This window comes from Puma concolor, chromosome A3 (assembly GCF_028749965.1).
Source record: "Puma concolor isolate L17-30 chromosome A3, mPumCon1.1.hap2, whole genome shotgun sequence".
Lineage (NCBI taxonomy): Eukaryota > Metazoa > Chordata > Mammalia > Carnivora > Felidae > Puma > Puma concolor.
The window spans coordinates 104,817,219-104,838,971 of record NC_141669.1 but is presented as its reverse complement, the minus strand read 5'-3'; the positions used below and the strand labels follow the sequence as shown (position 1 = coordinate 104,838,971).

The following is a 21,753-nucleotide window of genomic DNA, read 5'->3' as shown; positions in this document are numbered from 1 at the left end:
TTCTTTCTTGGCACAAAAGCATTTGGCAACTACCCAAGGAATTCTGGGGTCCTGAAAACTCCAAGTTCACAAACCATCAGAGCAAGGTATTGCTTCAGGATGGTGTTTGAATTCAGCACTGCTAAAGCAGACTGTGTCCTGCCTCATTGGGTCTGTTCCAGAGCCCTTCTCCCTCCCTCTTACCCCACCTTGCAGAAACCAGCTGTCCACCGGCAGAGATCATGGACAGAAAGTATTGCTACACCAGGGCAGGGAGATGTCATGGGAATCCAGCCTCGCCGGTGTCCGGGTCTTTCCAGCTATCTTCCCAGCCAGCCAAAACGCACTGTTCAGGACTCTGACTCCTCATTGCTCACGCAAAGGAAGCCAGGGATATTTTTAAAGCCCGTCGCCCCTTCTTAAACAAGATGCCCATCAGAGAACATAGTTCTTAGCCTGGTAGAAGAAAACTGTTTCCCAAGAATGAAAGAATAACACCACTCTGAAAACCAGAGGTGGGCAGATGGCGTGAATGGTGTGGCGCTGGGGGACAGTTCCAAGGAGGGGAAGCTTTGGAAGCTTCTGGGGAAGCTCGCTAATAAGCAGCAGGGAGCTCCTGGCAACTCCACACAGCTACTGAAAGCCATCCACATGCCCTTCACCATGGTTCATCCCTGGCTCCAGAGGTACCAGAGACCAAGCTTCCCCAACCCCACCCGTGATGTAGGGGCAGGGCCATTTTGGCACCAGCAGCCACAGTGAGAACCACCGTTCTCCCATGTCCTTAATGGGTGGTGATGGCGACCTTTGGGAGCTCACGAAGGCCAGATATCGGTCACCCTGACGCTGCATGGTGAGGCCACCCAAACACTGCCTGCCTGAGAAAGGTGATGAGTAGATGGCTCTAACCCCAGAAGCTTGTAACTATCACCTCTCATGCAGCTAGGAAACCACCCTGGAGGCATGAGCTTGCACGGAAGCCACCAGGGTGTGGTCTCAAATGACAGCAGGACGTTAATATTAATCCAAGTAGCGCCGCGGGGGGGGGGGGGGGGGGGGGGGCGGGTACTCGAAAGCACTGAATCTCCCTCTTCCTCCCCTAAAACTATTCCAAGCTTTTTAAAAACGCTTTCAGTGTGGTGGGCCTTTCCCATGAGTGCTCACGAACAATTCACCTTCACACTACAGGCCATTAATCCAGTGGTGTTTATTCAAGCAGTATTCACACTTGCTGTTGAATAACAAGGGAATCAAGGCCCCCTCGAGATGGGGCTCTCACAGCCCTGGCTTCTTTGGCTGAATTCTGTGGCTGACAAGGCTTTAGGTTTTTCCTTCCACATCCCCATCAAGCACAGCCTATTGATCACACCCCGCTTACCAGAACAGATTTGGTGGGGTGGTGAAGGCACGAGGCAGAGCCCAAGCACCACTCCATCAGCTCAGAAGAGGCCACACTGTTCCAGGTTTCATACAAAAAATTTAATAAATATTACTTTTCAAAATTTATTGCCAGGAACAACACATCAAAGATGCATTTTTATGTTCATAACACTAATAGGACAATACAAAGTATCTTCATGGTCTCAGTGGTGAACCAATGAAATTCCTCTGTTTTATAAGCCTTTTGGGTCTTCAACTTTGTAAATAGCATTTGATTTCCTCACTTAAGGCAGGCAGTGTACTCTATGGCAAATCTAAACAGTGATCTTACTGGACATTTTAAGGTTCAAGTATTCAACTAGCTTATTGGAATACTCCCTAAATGCAGTAGATAACAAAAAAAAAAAAATCAAATCTACAAGTGGTTCAGTATTAAAAGAATGGTGAAAAGAAATCAGAATTTACAAAATAAGACTGGTGTACTTCCACCTTCACACAATTGATATTTTTAATGATATTCAACCACTCATATTTTGGCTACGTTAAGTCAGAGCTCAGCTTGTTCCCTTAAACTGCTGTGTAGCCCATCACCTGCCTGTCTCTTTTCAAGTCTAAAGCAGAAAAAAAAAAAAAGGAACCTGTTCTAGACTAATTTTCAAACTGCCTCAGTCAGTCCTTAAAACGTGTTTTAAAGTGATGCTATAGAAGGTGTTTTAAAACATCTGACGTCGTACAAAAAAAGAAAAAAAAAAATCCGCCAGTATTCCAGGCACCGAAGGCCATCCTATTGTCTTTTAACTATTTTCAAACACCTTAATTTTGGCTTATAGGCAACACGTAATAAGAAAATAAGTTCAAAAAAATAAAGCCATATGCTTACAATGCTATCAAAAACCTTCAATTCTAAACACATACATATAAATAAAAAGGAATGATGTTTTAAGGCTCTTGATTATTAAGTTAATAAATCAAATATACACAGTGATTAATAAAAAAGAATTATTTACATAACTATACAAAATTCTACTTTTGACACATTTTTCCTCTTTAAATTCTTCATTTTACCAGCAACTGCTGACATCAAAGTCCCCCCTCCCCCAACAACAACAAAATACAATAAAAAAAATAAATAATAAACTCATTTGTGATAGTTGCTGTGGTTCTGAGCTGCAAAGGCACTTTCAAATACAGAACTACTTGTACGTCATCATAAAACCAATATACAAAAACAACTCAAGAGTCAATAAATATAAATAAAAACTACGATCCTAAGACTGCATCACCATCGGGACATCTGGCAGAGGTGGAAGCTCAGCCCAGGGGCTGGGCCTTCTCCTGGGAACCTGGTCCGAGAGGGGGCAGCTGCGGGGCCTGTGCACCAGGGCACTCGGGGCTTGTGTTTGCATAGCCGTGAGACGCAGCATGGGGTTCCCCAGCCAACCACAGCAACTACCATTGCCAGTGTAAGCCAGCTTGTCAGAACTTAAATTAACACAGGATTCTAAGTCAACGACAGCCTCAGACTGGAATAGGACATGACCGTTTAAGAACTACAAGCCCCCAGCGCCCTCAGACTCTACCTAGCGGCCACGGTGCCCACTGTCTGCTATACGATGTACTCCATCCGGTTTAAGCTCTGGGCACTTTCCAGGTCCCTGTTGTCCTGTTTGTTTGTCCAGTTTGGGTGTTTGGCCGGCGTGCCATTGGGGGGCTTCTCTTCTCTGTCTACCAGCGTGTATGCCGGCTGTTTGGCAAACCGGGCTTTCTGCTGGTGCTTGTCCATGTCGTCCTCCTCTACCTCCGAGTTGTGGGTCCTTATTTTCGACATTTTGGAGTTTTTGTTCTCGTAATCCTTGATGGGGACCGTGTTGGCCCCGTGCTTCTCGATGGGGTTTTTGATCTGGTTCAGCTGCTCCCGCACGTTGTTGGTGGTGTTGTCCTCAGAGGCCGCACGAGCGTGGCTGCTGGGCTTCCGCCGCTTCCGCACGCACCAGTAGAAGGCTGTCACCAGGCAACAGATCCAGGCCACAGTTAAGACGGAGCTCAGCAGAGGAACCAGGAAATCTGTAAGGCGGGCACAAAACCAATGAACTCTCAAAAAAGAAAGAAAAAAGAAAGCTACCGCATGAACAAAAGACTACTGACAGTGGTTCCCCTGTCCTTAGTCCCTACAAGGGGTGCTATGGGGACAAGCCCCTTTTCACAATTACATATTGTCACTTCACAGGTTGATAAGCAAGTACAGGATCTGGGCCCTTGGAGACCCTGACACATTTGTCCCCAGAGACCAGGCACAGCAGCAACTCCTAGAGGCTCCTGACTCCGTGTGGAGAGAGCAGCATCTGGTTCAGTCGAGGGAAGACTGGCTCCTCAGGCAGCTGGTTATAGGGTCCGATTTTCAGAATTACCAGAAACCTGATCTGAGCGTGCAGAGCTCACATGTCCCAGATGCTCATGCACCCTGTTTCTCACCTAGCTACAACAGCTATGGCCAAAAGGGGGGCCTGGATGTCCTGCAGGGCCAACGAGCTGCCTATCAAACCAGTGTTCACGGGACTTAGGCTGGGCTGTCCTACGCCACTAGAATGCCACAGCAGGGTTTGCGTGGCCAGGAGTTTGAGGTGCCTCAGTGCACTCTGCCTTAGAAACAACATGTTCTGCAGAGGTCCCCCCTTTGAGAACACAGCTTGATGGCAGGGAAAGAAGTCCGGTACTTGGTCATGGCAGCTGGCCTCAGTTTTTTCACCGGTTAAATGGCAGCCGGGGGGGGGGGGGGGCTCCTCGAGACAGGGAACCATCAACTAACACCCCACCTGCTGCTTTTGTTGGATGGTGAGATGAGATCAGTTTGCTCGTCCTCAAAGGGACCGTTCCCACCTACCTGTTCTGTTCTTCACAGGCCGCCTCTGCACTCGCACTTCCGCAACCGCAGCAATAAGGGAGCTATTCCCATCACGTTTGCTAACGAGATCTATGATTTTGTCAGTGATTTCCTTGATAGGGTTTCCATCATCCCGTATGTCTTCAGCAGACTGCAGAAAAAGGAGAACTGTGAGATGGAGGGTCAGGGCCGCACTCCACAGTAGGCTTTATTCAAAGTTACTTAAACATGTGAGTCCAGCTTTGCTGTGCTCAGATACTGGCTAACTTAAGTTTGTTAACTACCTTGCAGTCACATAATTAAGTCTGACTGAGTCTTATACTTACAATGGCCACATGTATTTCATTGTTTGCAGAAGGGGAAGGCTCACAAGCTATGTAGATTGAGTATTCGGCGGAAACATTCTTTAAAATATTCAAATTCCTCAATTCACTGCAAATATGCTCCGTGGTAAGGCCCTAGAATCACATTTTAAAAGGACACATGTAAGATACTGGAAGAAAAAGAAAAGGCTGAGGTTTCTTTGGAAGTTAGGAATTTAAGCTAAGGAGAACAAGGTCCTAGCTGGTGACACTCTGCCTTGGAAGCAGCAGACACACCCTTCCATTCCAAAATAAAAAAGTAGTGGTTCCGTACCGGCGACATCATCTCTTTGTTGAAGGTGAATGTGATGTTTGCACAGTTATCCTGGTAGTAGGGGTCAGAAGTGCACTTGGTCTTCACGGGCTGGAGACTGGAAGACCGACACTCACCCACACCCGTGCAGGGGCGGACAAAACACTGGTCATCCAGGATAGGGATGCAGCTTTGCCCACTGGGGCACTCACTGTGCCCTTTGTGGAGCAAGCAGGGTCGAGGGCCACACCAGACCTGGAGGGGTGGGGAGGGAGAGAGAGAGAGAGAGAGGGAGGGAGCAGGTGGCTCAGGACAAACACCCAATGGCAACTCCAGGATGCAGGTGATCTGTGGCATCCCCCACACTGTACCTTCGAGCAGGCGATCCTTCCATTCAGGCACTGGCATGTATTGCAGTCATCGTCCCACTTGGCCCCGTCTGGGATCACACTCCCCATGGTGATACAAGGTCTCCCTGAAACTGAAATGCAGGAATGCAGGAGTCCAAGGGGTTTCCTTTTCTATAGACTGTTCTCTCCACTCTTCACTCCCTCCCTGTTAGGGAAGGAATTACATCTGTGCCCTCTGCCATGGGACAACAGTTACCCCCCAACAAAGGGCCGGTGTTCTTCCCTCTCCTGCTGCCTTTGCACGTGGCATTGTGACCTCCTTGGGCCACTGCAGCATTACTGGATGTGATGGGAGCTAAGTCTCTCATGGTTGAGCTTGGATTCTTTCAGGCCTGCCATTTGCCAGATATGGCTGCTGGTCCAAGGAGGGTGAGGAAACACAGAATAGACCTGAACCCACCCTGCAACACATTATCACCCTGCCTGCCCCGCATGCCCACGATCAATACAAACAAATGCCTGCTCTAAGCCACACATTGGGGGATGGTCTGTCACACAACATAACTACGTAATTGCCCAGGAGTTGACTAAAAACGGCTACCCTGTTTGTAGGGGACCCCTTAAGTTTCCCCTTCCCTGAGGCCCCCTCTGCATATCCCCCTGTTCTCTTCCTGAGCACAGTGCCTGCTCACCCCATAAGACGCAGCCAGCTACGGCCTGACCCACATACCTTCTTGGCACTTGGCACCACTGTGCCCTGGGGGACAGACACACTGGTAGCCATTGATCTCATCCACACAGGTTGCCCCAAAGGCACAGGGTGAGGACTGGCATTCGTTGATGTCTAGGAGAAACGCAGTTCAAGTTTAGGCTCCAATGGGAAGCAATAATGGTTTTCTAAGTTTTTTACTGACCTAACATACAGATAGAAAAGCATATAAACCCAAGTATAAGCTTGATGAATTATCATGTAACCAGCACCCAAATAAACTGATCATCAGTACCCCAAAAAACTCCACCAGTCACTGCCCCACAAAGATCACCATTAGCCTGACTTAGCTGAAAATCTTTTCAGATCAGTTTTTTGTTTTTTGTTTTTTTTTCCTTAAGGTTTATTGTTGTGGGTTTTTGGTTTTTTTTGTGTTTTTTTTTTTTTTTTTTTTAGAGAAACAGAGCACGAGTGCAGGAGAGGCAGAGAAAGAGGGAGGCACAGAATCTGAAGCAGGCTCCGGGCCCTGAGCTGTCAGCACAGACCCTGACACAAGGCTCAAACGTACAGACTGCGACATCATGACCTGAGCCAAAGTCGGATGCTTAACCGACTGAGCCACCCAGGCACCCCAGGAGGCCACAATTTTTAGTTCTTTTTTATCAGATAGTAAAAGAGCAAGGGCTGGCAAAGTTCTTGAAAAGGGTCAAATATTTTAAGCTTTGCAGGCCATGTGAGTTCTGTCTTGACTACTCAATTCTGTTATAGCATGAAAGCAGCTTGAGACAGTATATAAATAGGTGAGTGTGGCTGTGTGCCAATAAAACTATTTACAAAAACAAGCAGTGGGCCCAGACCATAGTTTGCCAGCACAACTTAGAAACATGCAGTAGACCAAATGTACCCTTATTTAGTGAAGACCAGTCAGTCCCAGACTTGGTGATCTCCAGCACTAGTGAAATTTCAAATAGTTTGGGTATGAAAACAAAAAAAAAAAAATCACTTTTTTTGGGGGGGGAGGGAGGGAGGAAAAAAAAGGCTTATAAAAAAGTAGGAAAAGGCTCAAAATAAAGCAACATCAAAAGCACCCTGACAAACTTCATTGCCCATCTCCCATTTTAATCATGTCACCAAGGCATGACCTTTAGAAACCACAACCCTCATCCCTTCTACTGCCCTTAGCTCCGTCCTCTGTGGGTAATGTCCACTGGCTCATAATTTTAGGGTAGTCCTGGGAAAAAGCACCCTCTTCCTTTAAGGCCTCAGAATAGATTAATGGTCAGATTCTGTGGCTTGTACCGCCTCCCCTAGAAGGGGGTTGTGCCACCCGGGGAAGGACCAGCAGATACCTGCAAATTTCCAGCCAGAGCTATCTTAATCCCAGCTGGAGGTGGGAGGCCACTTGCCTATCAGGGCTACTTAAAGGGAGCAGTGACCTTAATTGTTTTCAAGACTGAAAGTACAGGCCAAGGGCTGGTGTTGGGGGAAAGAAAGCCACTAGGGAAACCAACTAGGGCTGCTCCTTACTTATTCTGCAGTCAGGTCCAGCAAAGCCTGGGGCACACTCACACCGGTACCAGTTGTCTCCATCCACGCACGTGCCACTGTTGTAACTGAGAAGGAAAGCAAAGGCCACTCAGTAACCAGCCTACCGATCCAAGACTCCACCAGTTAACCTCAGGTAGCTGTGCCAATTACATTCAGTGGCTCCCACCCTTGGCCGCCCTCGCCACTACTTGGGGAACTTTAAAAATACTGATGCCGGGGTCCCACCCCCGGAGAGTCTAATTTCAGTCTCCCTTGCAGTCCAGGCATTGAGACTTATAAAAACTGCCCAGGTGATTCTCATGCACAGCCAAGGTTGAGAATCACTGCTCCAAAAGAAGGCACAACCTGGCTAACTAAAGTGTGGTCCAGACCAGCAGGATGAGCAGCACCTGGGAGCTTGTTTGACAGGCAGGGTCTGCAGCCCCACCCCAGACCTCCTGTATCAGAACCTGCATTTTAGACAAGATCCCTAGGTGATGCCCATGCACACTACAGCCAACAAGCGCTGGCTTAAAAGGTGGCCATGCTTACCAGGGGTGAGGACTGCAGTCATTGGTATCTGCAAAGTAAAAAAGACAACTTAATAGTAAGGCCTTCACCAGGCAAAGCAGTTTTAAGCTTAAGGAGAAACACCACTGATCTCCATAATACCCATATGATAGACCTATAGTTAACACCAACAAAATGCGCTTAAGACCTCTGCTCAATTGGAACCAGGCCTGCAACACACTTTGTTCCATGTGCCGTGGGACACTGCACAGGAAGAGGCCCCGGTCAGGGCGGGAAGGGGGCTGTGAGAATGGAAGGAGACAGGCTGCTGGTCAGACCCACGCTGGGAAGCGAGACACCATCTGTCTCCACTTATCTCAACGGCGACTTTCTCATGCCCAGGTCAGGGCTGCAGCCCATCAAGTGCATTAGAACAGACCCAGGTGATGCAGAAGCAGACATCAAACAGCTCTGCTTCTGGTTTCCATCTCGAGTCCCCGAGGGTGTCAGGATGTGCTCCTGCAGCCCTCGGAGAGTTCAAGGCGGGTGGGGCAGGGGACACTCACTCTGAGTACAGATGGGCCCCTCCCAGCCTTCTTTGCAGACACACGTGAAGGAGTCGCCGTTGACCACACAGGTGCCCCCGTTATGGCAAGGGTTGGGCAGGCAACTACTGTTTCGGGCTACGAGACAAGAACAGACAGGACCACCCTCCCTGAGGATCCGAAAACAGTCTGGAGAGGCCAGAACCAGACCCGCCAGGGAAAGTCACAAGTGCCCAGATGGCCGTGGCGAACCCCATGTGAGGCAGAAAACTACCTATGTTGCAGGTCGTCCCTTCCCAGCCTCCAGGACACATGCACTTGAAAGCATCCCCTTCGTCATAGCAGGTGCCACCGTTGTTGCACGTGGCCTCATCACACTGGCTGTCACCTGGAGGAGGAGGATCTCAGCTTGAGCCCCTGGCCAGCCCCTCCTCACAGAAGACGGAGGGTGGGAGGGGTTGCAGAGATGGGGCCCTAGTCAGCTACCACTTACGTGAGTGGCATGTCTTTCCTTTCCACCCGTTTTTACAGTCACAGTAAAAGTCATTGACAAGGTCACGACACGAGCCCCCATTGTGGCAGGGATTCTGGCTGCAGTCATTAATGTCTAGAATCAAAGAGGAGACACCCAGCTGAAGATGCTTCCAGGACCATGCCCACCCAGCATGTAAGAGCCGCACCCTTGCTATGGTGATGGCTACCTCCACCCAATGCTCTCCACTCCAAGGTCCAAGACCAGCTGAGTCATCCCAGGACATAAACACCTTCACTGCTTTCTAAAAGTGGGTTATTTCTAACACCACGAAGTGGCAAGACAGGGGCAGGCTTCGGTCACTCCCGTGGAAATTAAAATCAGGACAGGTACAAGTTACAGTCAAAACAAAAGGAAGATTACTGTCTCTGCAAGCAGGGTATTTATCCTAATCACAGCCCGATTCTCTAGCTCCTCAGCTGCTGTTCCTTCCGGTTGGCTGTCTTCAGCATTCAACAGGACACAGGCAGTGCTATGCCATGACAAGAACTATGGGGGTCTTATGGTTGGTCAGGCTCCCATTAAAAAGAAAAGCCTCCCGTGAAGACTCCTCTCACCCCAGCATCCCAGAGCTGTCTGGCCCATGAAGACCACAGACTCACTGGTTTCACAGTAGGCCCCCTCCCAGCCGTCACTACAGATGCACTTGTAGGAGTTGACACCATCGATGCAAGTACCGCCATTTTTACAGGGGTTGCTCTCGCAGTCATTAATGTCTGTGAAGGGAAGGTGAAGAAGCTGGTAAATAAAGGCCAACTAGTGCCATAGCTAGGCACTGGTCCAAAGGCTGCCCCCTGAGAAAACGAGGTGCCAGGTGGCACCAGAGGATGCCTTGTCTGTTTTATTTAATGCCTCATAAGCTAAGCTACTTGGAGGGAGTAGAGAAGAAACTCAGCGGGACCACCCAAACTAGTCAGATTCCAGAATATTCTAACATAAACGATCTGAAGGGTCAGAGGCGTCAGTGATCTTATAAACACAACTCTGTCTTAGATCCTACATCTAATAGTAAACTTTCATTGGTCTCAACTGAAACGATTCAATCTCAAATGCTTCCTGAGCTGAGCAGAGAGGCAGGGTGGGGGTACCGTGCCCCATTCCCCGAAGAGGGGTCTTACTTTCATGGCAGTACGTTCCAGTGAAGCCTTTGTTACAGTCGCAGGTGAATTTGCCTCCCGACTGACTCTTGCACTTCCCGTGGGGACCACAGACGTTCGAGGAAATATACCGCACCCCCTCAGGCGTGTCATTGGAAGCCATGGCCACAGTGCAGCTGTCAATCACTAGAAGACACACTTGGGATCAGATCACGGCCGCGGACCCATAAGACACGGCATTCCCAAGGCAAGGACCCACGCCAAGCCTGCTTTCCTAGAGACAGGCACCCCTTGGCTAATGAGGGTTATAAGTCAAGAGGCACCTCGAGGGCCAAGACTCTGGCAACATGCCAGGTCACACTGACAGGCAAAGCGGAGACTCCAGGCAGTCAAGTGTTTTTTGTTTGTTTTTTAAGGCATTTTCTCCGTAGGTGGCTAAGAAGCCTACGTGTTGTCTGTGGGCCCCTCTCATCCTACCTTTGACATCTGTTTGACAGAAGATTACTAAAGGAGAAAGAGCCAGCTATCCTTCCTATTTAATCACACTAAAGCCAGCAAAGAACAGAGAACCTGAAGACTGTGCTACCTCCTACAACAGCCACAGGACATTGGCGGCTATTTAAATTTAAATGAATTGAAATTCAGGAAAATAATCAGTTTCTAGGCCTGGGAGTCACACTAAAAGCTACCCTCCCTGACAGTCCACTGCTGCAGAAAGGTCTTCTGGCAGCACTGCTCTGAGGAAGGTCTCAGGGTTGCAAATCCGCCCACCCCAGAACAGGACATGGCTGTCCCACTGGCGGGCCTGAATGGATTGTTCCCACATGTTCTGGCTTCCCCCAGCCATCAGGTTAGGGGTTTTCAATCTCAGCTACACAGCTTCTGAGACTATTGAGGGGAACTGGCAAATGGGGAAAGAGGACTGAGCCCTGGAGACGAGCCAGGGCCACAGGTGGGGGAGGTACCTTCACAGGGAGTCGTGCGGCAGTGGTCTTTAAGGTGGGAGCAATTCTTGCCTTCGTAGTCCTCAGGACACTTGCAGAAATAGTCGCTGGCGCGGTTGTAGCACTGGGCACCGTGCTGGCAGGGATTGGGTTCACAATAATCGATGTCCAGCTGCAAGGACCAGGAGCAGAGGAGGGGGAAAAGAAACAAAGGTGTGACTATAAGTGCTCAAGGGCAGCGGATCCTGGAATCTGACCCCTTTACCTGCTTCCATGAGCAGAATGCTCTACGTAATATACAGTTATGTCCTAGAGACTGTCCAGATATGCATGGGAAAAACAGGGCAGAGTGGGAGAGCATGGAGTCGGGGGCACCAAGTCAAATCGACAGGCTGCTGACACTACGAAGGAAACCACTCCTCCGTGTCCTTCCACCTGCATTTGCCTAGCAAAAGTCCCTAGTCCCTGGATGGCAACTACAGAGTCAGGAGGGGAACAGGAAAGAAGAGGAAAGGGAAGGGAAAGGACAAACACAAGGAGGAGGAGGGGGGGGGTTGGGGGGGGGAGAGAGGATGGGGGAGGGGAGGAGGAAGAAGGGGGGAACCAAGGGAGGAAGAGGGGAGAGGAGGTGGGGAGGGGGAAAGAGGAGGAGGAGGAGAAGGGGGAGGGGAAAGAAGGGGAAGACAGATGGAGGAAGAGGGGAAGGGGGGGTGGAGAGGAGAGGGCAGAGAGAGGAGGCAGAGGGAGTTCTGCTGTAGAAACTTGGCCTGTGGAGGTTCTAGCACAGCTCACCTGACAGAGGTTTCCAGAGAAACCAGTGGGACACAGACACTGGAATCTGTTGATTTCATTCTGACAGTGACCCCCATTCAAACAGGGGTTGCTGGCGCATTCATCGATGTCTCTCTCACAGTGATCGCCTGCATAGCCAGGTGGACAGATACAGCGATAACCATTAACCAAATCCTGGAAGAGGAAGAAGGAGGGGGGAGAAATACATGCTTTTTTCTATGTATTCCACAAACACGGGGCTTCAGTGGTCTAGCATGACTGCTGCCGTTCCACGGATTCACTGAAATCACCAAATGCCAAGCCTCCCGAAATGCTGAAGGGGAATTTCTACATGCATGCCTTCAAGATGGCTCCCAGGAGGCTGGGGGTAACACAAGCCCAAGTGAAACTTCCAGAGAATCACTTTTCACCTGCATTTTTAAATCCCTGAGGGACAGAGCTCTCCCAGGGTCACATAAATCTCACAGACTTGGGTCAATCATTAAGGTTTTCATTTAAGCAAAGATTTACATACCCGACAGGAGGCGTCATTCTGACACTGGCCAAGGCAGTCATTAATATCTAAAAAATAAACAAGTCCTCATATTAAAGAGGCAATTTACATTGAAACTAGGCTTAATTGAAAAGTGCTCTCCGCTCAGGACAGATAAAAGCCTCAAATCAGATTTCCTGTGTGCTTCCCCCTGACAGAAGGTTATTACACTGGGTGGGAACCCTCCCTAATTCCTCCAGAATGAGCGAGTGAAACTTCACATCATTGTTTTAGCCACCTTATCAGAATATGGCTGTTTTACTGGCTAATGAGCCTGATAAAGTGTATGTTTTCATTTCTGCACTGATCACTCCCTCTCCAAAAACATTCCCACTCAGGTTTTCCTTTTATCACTCAAGTCTTAGCACTGGAGCCAACGTACAGGCTGACAAAGCCTTCAATACCCAAGTTTCACAAAAATCAAAATCGAAACAAAAGGTACTCACTTATGTCACAATTCTGACCCGTCCAGCCTGGGAGGCAATCACAGTAGTAGCTGGCAATCAGATTCTTACAGGATTTGGCATTTACACAAGGTTTGGCCTCGCACTCATTTGCATCTGAAAGAAAACGCGGAGGGGTAGTGAGAAATGGAGATTTATCCCACCTCCCCCAAAACACCCTAGCAATAGTTTGCCTCCAATAGGAGACATGCTAATAACCTAAATCCCAGATACTAGGTTCCCGCTATTTTGAGCAGCTGATCCCTCTCCCTAGCCATTATCCAATAAGGTATGCTAATTGATAACTTTCAGGCTGCTGGTTAACAACTGGCCCCCAGCCGGAAGAGCAGAAAGCCACCAGGCATTGCTGTATAACACTCCACGCAGCCTAGTTGCTGGGATTTAAATGTGGCAGCAAGAATGCAGACAGCTCATTCCTCATGAGACCATCCCCGTTTGGAACCCAGCTGAACACTCCTCGGACAGACGATTGACATGGTTCAAGGGATCCCACGACTTTCCCACAGGGCCTAAAAGAGCTAGGCCATCTGCATTCGAGTTCTCTCTCCCAGGCCCGCCGGACTCTCGACAATAAATTACTTTTTAGTAGGATGGTGTGCAAGCTCACACCACCACAGGCTCATCTTCTATAACAGCTCTGATCATCAAAGCTAACCTCGGTGCAGGAATTTCCTTACCTAACTGGCACGTTTTGCCAGTCCACTGGGGCGGGCACACACACTTGAATCCATTAACCAAGTCCTGGCAGGTGCCCCCATGGGAACAGTTATTTGGAGAACAGTCATCAATGTCTGTTGGACAAAAGGGAAAAAAGAGCTGGCATTTTAATCTCAGTCCGTTTGACAATTAGATCATTTAATGCCAACCCTTACACGAGGGGCCTTCACTTAAGAGCCAGACACCTGCTAGAAGTGACCGCTATGACGATAAGGCCTGATTTTAGCTTTAAATCCTCCAGTGCCCCAGTTCATTTAATCCCCAACCTAAGCAGCAGGGAGAGCCAGCTGGATCCCCAGAGCATCAACCCATGGGTAACATGGCTCATCTAGCTCTGCCTACTCCTTATTTTTAAAGGAAAGTTCCAGCATGGCTCAGGGATAGCTAAGAAGTAGTAAGGAAAAAGAACTCTTCTTTACTGGTAGAAAACATTATTCTTACTTGCTCACAGGGTTTTCCCAAAATTCCATACCTGGGGTCTACATCCCACCCCACACCCTCTACACTGGACTATATACAGTGGCCTCTTCATTCACCTACTACCCACTTCTGAAGTACCAGGCTTTCTCTGGGAATTCGGTCATCGGCTCCTCACAACCCTAAGAGATGGGAATTGCTACTGTCTCCTTTAAACAGGGCACCGGGAGGTAAAGACCGGCCCTAGGAGAGGCAGGCAGGTGCCACAGTGCCAGCCCAGGTGATCCGACCCCAGAACCCACATTCTCGACTGTGCGTGCTGAGCACAGTGGTTCTCAGGCCTGGCTGCACCTCAGAAACCCAGGTGCTTATTACAAAATGTGGACTCCCCAATTCCAAAGGGAAACTGTGGGAAGGACCCATCTGCATTGTCCGGCACCCAGGTGGTCCTGACGTGCAGCCAGGCCTTGCAGCCACAACAACCCTGTGGCCCAGGTCTCTCTTTGGGGGCCACCTGCACCCATGATGAAATCCAGGAGTGACAGCCTCCCCCACGGGCAGCCTCTCCATGGTTGCAGGAACCAGAACCAGAACTTGATTTGAAGGAGGCAGAGCTCCAGGGAGCACATGCAAAGGATGGAGGTCTCCCATGGAGAAGGCTCTTCAGTAGCAGACACACGTGCTAACTTAGCGCAGGAGGATGAGGGTGCAGCGCAAAGGCCGGAGAAGCCCCAGCCAGACTCCCCACCAGACCGCTGGCAGAATCCACCCCTTCCCACTGAGACCTGACCTTGAACCAAGCCCAGGCGCCTGCCCCCAACCCCGTATCTGATCCTCCGGAAAAGACACAGGCCACAACCCAGACTTACTCGTGGAACACGTGGGGCCTGTCCAGCCCGGGGAACACTCACACTCAAACCCCAGCGAGGTCTCCCGGCAGCTGCCCCTGTTGTGGCAGGGGTCAGACAGGCAGGCATGCTCCGCTGCGAAAACCAGGAGGGCAGTCAGCAAGGGGCTCCCGCTTGTCGCTACCTACGTCCTCTCCCTGCTGCCAAGTCCCACGCCTGGGCCACCAGCTCAAGCTCGCTTCGAAAAAATGAAAGCAAGCATGTGCTATAAGCCCACTGTGTCTACAGGAGACAGGAAGTCCTCTTTCTAAGTGTCTCCAGTCACATTCCAAGGCATCTGTGAGCCGGGTAGCCGCATGGCCAACACCCCACCCCCCACGCTAGCCAGCATCACCACAAACACTGGTGCTGCTCAAAGGAACTTTCAAAGACCCACAGAACTGCTGAGACAACCAGTCTTCACTTTGGAGGGTATTTTCATCTTTTTACGTGTCCTTAAGCGTGTTATTTTTTTTCTCAAGCTGAGGGTAGGGAGGGGTCTCATCCTGCCTGGGCCACTTACCGATTTCACAGTTGGGTCCTGAATACCCCTCAGGGCAGGAACACTGATACTTGTCAGGACCTGTGTTGCTGCAAGTTCCCCCGTTGAGACAGGGCTGGTGAGTCCCACAGTAGTTGAGATCTGCCAGAAAGACCCCAGGATGGGAGCAGCTCAGAGAAGACCATACAGGCTGCTAACCTGCCATGTTTCTAGCTGCACCCCTACCCCCACCCCGTTTCTGTTTCAAAAAATAAAACCTGAAGGGGCACCTGGGTGGCTCAGTCAGTTAAGCATCTGACTTTGGCTCAGGTCGTGATCTCAGTTTGTGGGTTCACGTCAGGCTCTGTGCTGACAGCTCAGAGCCTATAGCCTGCTTCGGATTCTGTGTCTCCCTTTCTCTCTGCCCCTCCCCCACTCGTGCTTTCTCTCAAAAATAAACATTAAAAAATAAAAATAAAAAAATAAAACCAGAAAAATATACCGCCAACCCCAGCACTAAAAGCAAATTCAAATTCAGAATTAAAAGTCCCTGCCAATAAAAATAAACAAAAGTAAAAAACTCGATTCTGGCTGCCCCACCCCTTAAGTCTTCCTGTGCCCAAGGCCCCCGTCCTGCCCCGAGATCCAGTCCCCAAGGGCCCTACCTTTGTCGCAGAGCTGGCCGCCCCAGTTGGTCTCACAGAGGCACTGCCAGGGCTCGTTACAGGTGCCATGGACGCACCCCGGGTGCGGGATGCACTTGTCACAGTACAGGCCCTGCCAGCCATACTGGCACCTGGAGACAGCACACTCTGCTTTAGTCCTTGGAACATTTGGGGAGCGCAACGTCATTTAAAGGCAAGGCTAAGAAGTCCAGGCCTTTCCTATCTTGTTTCATTTTGGGGGATAGGACAGTTGACTCTCAAGGTTTACCCGGGGGCTCCGTCTAAATAAACATTTTCAGTAGTTGGGCCAAGGTCCCCTCCCAGGCGACTCCCTACAAAAGCAGGGCTGTCTGGGGAGAGGCCGGCGGGGGCTGCCCTCACAAAGCCACTCTCTTCTCAGACTCACAAGGCTGTGCAAGGGTGGGGGCATGGAATAAATCAAGACCCCGCTGGCTACGGAGGCGAAGGAAGGACTCTCGGGTGACAATAGCCATGTGAAAGTCTTCCTAAACGCGGCACTGCTGGCAGCTTTTACACAGCGGCCAGGCTCTTTGTCTAAACAGCAAGTCACGACCCCAGCGCGCAAAAATGCAACAAGACACCCCAGTGCGGCAGGAAGCTGCCTCCTGATGAGGCTTTAGGAAATCACACAAGGGGGGGTGGGGAAGGGGGCACCCTCCTCTGGCAAAGAGGCGGCTGAGATCTCGGAACCCACTTTTGCAGGAGGGTGAGGGAGGCAACAGCACTTGGAACCAATCCCATGGATAATTTACGACCCACTACCGGAGCTGCTTAGGCTAATTCATTTTAGAGTTATTTCTCACTTTGCAAAAAGAAAAAAAGGTCAACCCAGTTTATCTAGTATTGGGGAACAGAGTCGAGTTTCCTTTATAAGCGCCTCATTAATCAGACTCTTCGGAGGCCAAATGGTGCCTTTGATCCCCAAACAAAAACACAAACATAAACCTTCACCTGGGGTGGAGGAGGGGCAGGGTCTCAGCCACCAGCCCCTCAAGTTTCAAGCCCTCGGAAACTTTAACTGCCTTCTCAAAACTCAAGCTGTGACAAACAGGAGGGGCCCCTGGAAAGCCTGGTGAAGGTGGGGTGAACTTGGTACAGGGATGGGCAGAGTATTTCTATAACAGGACCTGGGAAAAGCTGAGGGAAGAACTACCACCACCCTCCCCCACCCCCAACCACTCAGCTGTAACTGTGGAAAACAAGCACCCCCAAGAAAGGAAAGCTTTCCGTTTCCAGAGAGCTGGAGGCAGGCTAGCAAATCCTGGTCATGGGAAAATTATAGGGATCCAGCTAATAGCTAATCACCCACGGCCAAGAGTCAACTTAACCCCTGAGAACACTGACTAACCACTTCCTAACTTCTACAAACAAGCCATCCACACCCCAGTTCAAAGAACCACCAGAATGCGTGGTTTAAAATGAATCAGACAGAGGATTTGGCTTTATGTAAAACAGAACATTAGTCTAAATGACAAGTGACCATTCAGAGGAGTAAAGAAAAAAATCTGGCAGAAATTTCGTTAAGAAAGTGGGACACTCAAGTTCGTGGGAGTTGGGGGGGGGCAGGGTTCATTCAGTAAAAGATGAATATTCCTAGCTTGAAATATTAAGAGGGAACTGATTTGGAAATAGCAGTATTTCTTACTGTCTTCTTACTCCCTTCCAAATTAAGGATCAGTACACCTCTTCCATTTGCCTAATAAAAGCAAGAAGAGGCAGCTGAGGACCCAACCTCACCTCTTAATTAATGAGCGCTGGATCCCCAAGCATAAAAAAGAAACCACAAGAGGCCACAGATGACTTCAAAAGAAAACAAATAAAAATACTGACCCTAAAGAGGCATCCACAAAGTTATCCCAGTTAAATAATCTATGATTAAGGTTCTCATGAGAATTTGAAGTGACTGTCTTCATATGATGATTCATCATTAAGTTTGATATTATTGGCAGGCTTGCAATAAAGCAAGCATGTGCAACCAGGAGAAGGAATCTCAGTCTACTTGGGAACAACAAAACCAGTAAAGGTTTCTCATGTGAGGATAAAAAAAACAAAAAAACAAACAAAAAAAACCACCTCTGTAATACATAATCCAAAAGACAACTTACAGGGTAACTCGCCATTCAGCTATTTCTGGAGCAGGACACAACCTGAACCTCCTGGGCTAGAAGGTTCTGTTTTGATTTTCCTTCAAGGTAGGCAGAACAAGATGGGCTGAGGAGACTATGCAAATGACGTGTGGGAAAGTCGCACCTTAAGTAAATAAGGGCACCGGTGCGTGTCTGGGCAGGGAGTGGGAGGGGAGACTTCGAAAGAGAAAGGGCTAAATTCTGGAAACAAAGCCTGTTGTTCTGGCTGGGAGGGCCCTCCCCTGCGCAGCAGCATGCCTATTCTGATGACAGCAGCAGAAATCATGGTCGGACTCCGCTGATACCCATCTGAGCTCTGCACGCGGAGCAGGCCCAGAGTGGCTAATAGCGCTGCTGATCTGACTTTCTCCAGGACACCCTTAATAATGAAGAGCACAGGTAGGTGGATTCCTGCTCAACCTTTGACAGCAATGCTGTTAAATACTACCGTCAGCTGCCACCATGGGGCTTCATATGCGAACCCACCCAGCCTTCCAGAAAATAAACTTTTCTCTCAAGTGTCAGAAGAGACAACTTCAGGTCAGCCTGGTTTTACTGGACTTCCAGCTGCCTTGGTTCTCACTTCAGTGTCAAGCCTCAGAGCTCAGTGTCCCCCCTGCATGGGAGGGGAACAGATGCCGTGGTGGAGCCATGAAGGTAAAGACCACAGAGAATTCTCTGTAGAGCAGCAGTCCTCAAAATACACTCACTTGGTAGGCTCTTCAAAATGCAGATTCTTGGGCCAACCCCTGGACTGGGGTCCAGTGGGTGGGGGGCAGTACCCAGGAATCTGAATTTTGACGGTTCCCTGTCACTTCAAGGGAATTCTGACTTGAGTACTGAGGTTGGGGGCAGTGATTCCCAAAGTCCGGTCCCACCAGCAACAGCAGCAGCACTGGGGAGCTTGTTAGAAATGCAGAGACTTGGGCCCACCCAGACCTATGGAATCAGTCTCTGCATTAGAACAAGAGCCCCAGGTAACATCTGTTTGAGATGCACTGGTTTAGATTGTTTTATATGCTTCCCTTGGCTCAAACCAGGGTGGCGTCTGGGGCAAAAATGAGAGGCCCCAGGGATCCTTTTGGTGTCACCCTTAATCTGCTAATCCTGAAGATTTGGGAGGAAGGAGAGTAAAGTGGGAGATTGTGTCAATATGCCACAGACACCAACACTATTTCCTGAAGCAAGCCTTTCCTAAATGGGCATAATGTACATTTCAAGAAGGCTCCAAAAACTGTAATCGTGAACCAGTCGGGGTGGGTCTCTGGCTTCTGCATTGTCCGGGACCATAAAAGAACAGACTTCAAAGGCCAGCAGCAAAAGTCTACATTCATCAGGCTCAACTGACAAGATTCCAGCGCAGCCATTAACCTCTCAGCACCGGCCGGCTCCCGCCTGCAAAGGGGCCAGGAGATTGTACTAATCCCATTCTAAAGAATGCTCCGCTGTCCCCTATTGATGGGAAAAGTGGGGGAGGGCTAGGAGATGGCAAACAAGGTTGGGGGAGGAGACAGACTCAAAGAAACCCACATCCCTCCATCTCATCCATTAGCACTTTAAGGGGAAGATTATAAAAACGTGTTATCAATTTACAGAACAGTTAATACATGAAGTCACTGACTATGCCCATAAGAGTTTTTTTTTTTCCAAGAGAGAAGTGTGCACATTCCACCAGACAGCTGGTATAATTTAATAAGCTTCGGATGTGCCTATTTGAATTTTTTTTTAAAGCTTTCTTGCCCTCCAAAGAAAAAGAGGCATATTCACAATAAATTCAGTCCCTCTCTTGCATTAAAGAATTAAAAGATAATAATAATAAGTCTAGTCATTTACCTGCAGTCACCTGGGAGTTTGCAAGACCCATGCTTGGGGCTACAGCCCTGTCGGCAGATAGCTGTAAAAAAACACAACACAGAAGGATGTGTCAAGCACATGGTTTCGTGCACCACCACCACCATGAGAATGGCCTAGTGCATTAAGCCTACAAAATCCACGATTTTAAGAGATCTCATGTCAAGTCCATTGTAAGGAGAGGAAGATGGGAGGTGCCCAAATAGCAAATCCAGCTTTAAACTTCAAGGCCGTGCTAGCAGATCTTCAAAACATGATCCTACTCAGAAACAAAATGCAGGCAAGTTGATGGGGGAGGGGGATCTTCATCCAGTCTGTCTAAACAATAGCTACCCTGCTCCCTGTCAGTTCCCACCCTCTCCGAGAGAACAGGAGCTGTGATCCTTCCTCGTCTCAACCACTCAGTCCCATCCCAGCACATTCAGATGAGCTCCAGCCTTCTTAACCCCTACATCACCATCCCCTAGAATGCCTGATGTCTCAAAAATCCCATGGGACTAACAAAGCCAAGCAGGCTGGCTTCATTTGGCAGGCTAATCTGGGGGCCAGCTCTGGTGGCACTTCTGTGAAGTAGCCTCACAAAGCAATTCTGCTTCCTTGATTAAAAGAAAAAAATTTGAACAGATGGTAAGAAATACTACACACGGTTTTTAAGTAATTGTTACTGATTTTTAAAACACCAACTACTATACGTTTATCAATTCATTGATCTGGATCCCGGAAATGCCATCCTTTAAAAATTCTAGTTATTTAAGAAAAGTCCAGGAGACCTGAAGATTCCTCTTCATCCCACTCCTTAGTCACAATTCAAAAACTCCCTTTTTGGGGATATCTTGAAAGAATTTACCAAATTATGTGAAATTAGCAGAGGACATTGAAGTTTGTGAGGGCCTAGTCTGGTCAACTAGACTTACTCATTTGCAGTGAATTAGAAGCTTTGTAAAGGTAAAGACCACAGATAATTCTGTGAACATCTGCGTCTGTGTACTAACTCACTGAATCTGGGCAGAAGGGCTGGGACAGCAGACAGCACATCTAAAAGCCTGCACTACTGTGGATGGGCCCAACTCTACACAAGTAGGAAAGCTCAGGTTCACCACTCACCCCCACCCTTCAATGCCACGGCCCCCACAGATGCACAGTGAAAGCTTGCTGTAAGGCCACCCTGAGCTCAGGGGCTGTCATTTCCTACAGGATCATAGGTTCAGGCACTGAGCTAGCCCTGTCCCATGTGGCATCTGTTTTAGGTCAGGTTCCCTTAGAAGCAGAGCCTGAGAAAGGGATTTGGGTGCAGGAGAAGGGAACTGAAGGCAGCAGATGGAGGCAAGGGAAGGAGCTGAGCAGGGGTCTCAGCTGGAGTCTGGCTTCAACCTGATCCCAGGGGAAGCTCTGGAGTGTGAACGGAAGCACACAGTGCCAGCAGGGCTGGCCTTTGTACCCCCAATCCAGTCATTCACAGACTGTGAGCAGTAGGGAAGGGGCAGGGAGTGGCTGTTTGGCCAAGGACAATGCTCCAGAGAAGAAACAGCTGTGAGCTGTTAGCAGCCAACATTCAGCAGTGGGGGTGGGGATGAGGGCACCAACAGCATCTTCTGTGCTCGGCATCTTTATGCCTCAGGCCTAGAAAACAGACCAAATATCCCCCCTACCCCACACTACCGGAGACGGCCACTTGACCCAGCGTGGAGAGAACTGGACACCAACAGCAACAGCCACTCCCAGCCTATTAAC

At 49.3% G+C, this 21,753-nt stretch overlaps 1 protein-coding gene across 1 annotated transcript in view; it reads right to left on the bottom strand.

The window, feature by feature from the left end:
- Positions 1-1,166: 1,166 nt before the first annotated feature.
- Positions 1,167-21,753, bottom strand: part of JAG1 (jagged canonical Notch ligand 1) — a 36,184-nt gene continuing 15,597 nt past the window's right edge. The window contains exons 5-26 of the mRNA XM_086701679.1: positions 20,005-20,065; positions 16,025-16,155; positions 15,402-15,521; positions 14,861-14,974; positions 13,535-13,648; positions 12,840-12,953; positions 12,376-12,422; positions 11,862-12,035; positions 11,091-11,241; positions 10,147-10,311; positions 9,631-9,744; positions 8,990-9,103; positions 8,771-8,884; positions 8,518-8,634; positions 7,994-8,021; positions 7,442-7,527; positions 5,936-6,049; positions 5,227-5,336; positions 4,877-5,110; positions 4,567-4,698; positions 4,241-4,391; positions 1,167-3,423 (exon numbers count right to left, since the gene is read on the bottom strand). Of these exons, the coding sequence (XP_086557805.1) occupies positions 2,966-3,423; positions 4,241-4,391; positions 4,567-4,698; positions 4,877-5,110; positions 5,227-5,336; positions 5,936-6,049; positions 7,442-7,527; positions 7,994-8,021; positions 8,518-8,634; positions 8,771-8,884; positions 8,990-9,103; positions 9,631-9,744; positions 10,147-10,311; positions 11,091-11,241; positions 11,862-12,035; positions 12,376-12,422; positions 12,840-12,953; positions 13,535-13,648; positions 14,861-14,974; positions 15,402-15,521; positions 16,025-16,155; positions 20,005-20,065 (2,963 nt within the window). The 3' untranslated portion in view covers positions 1,167-2,965. The remainder of the gene's footprint in view (positions 3,424-4,240; positions 4,392-4,566; positions 4,699-4,876; positions 5,111-5,226; positions 5,337-5,935; positions 6,050-7,441; positions 7,528-7,993; positions 8,022-8,517; positions 8,635-8,770; positions 8,885-8,989; positions 9,104-9,630; positions 9,745-10,146; positions 10,312-11,090; positions 11,242-11,861; positions 12,036-12,375; positions 12,423-12,839; positions 12,954-13,534; positions 13,649-14,860; positions 14,975-15,401; positions 15,522-16,024; positions 16,156-20,004; positions 20,066-21,753) is intronic.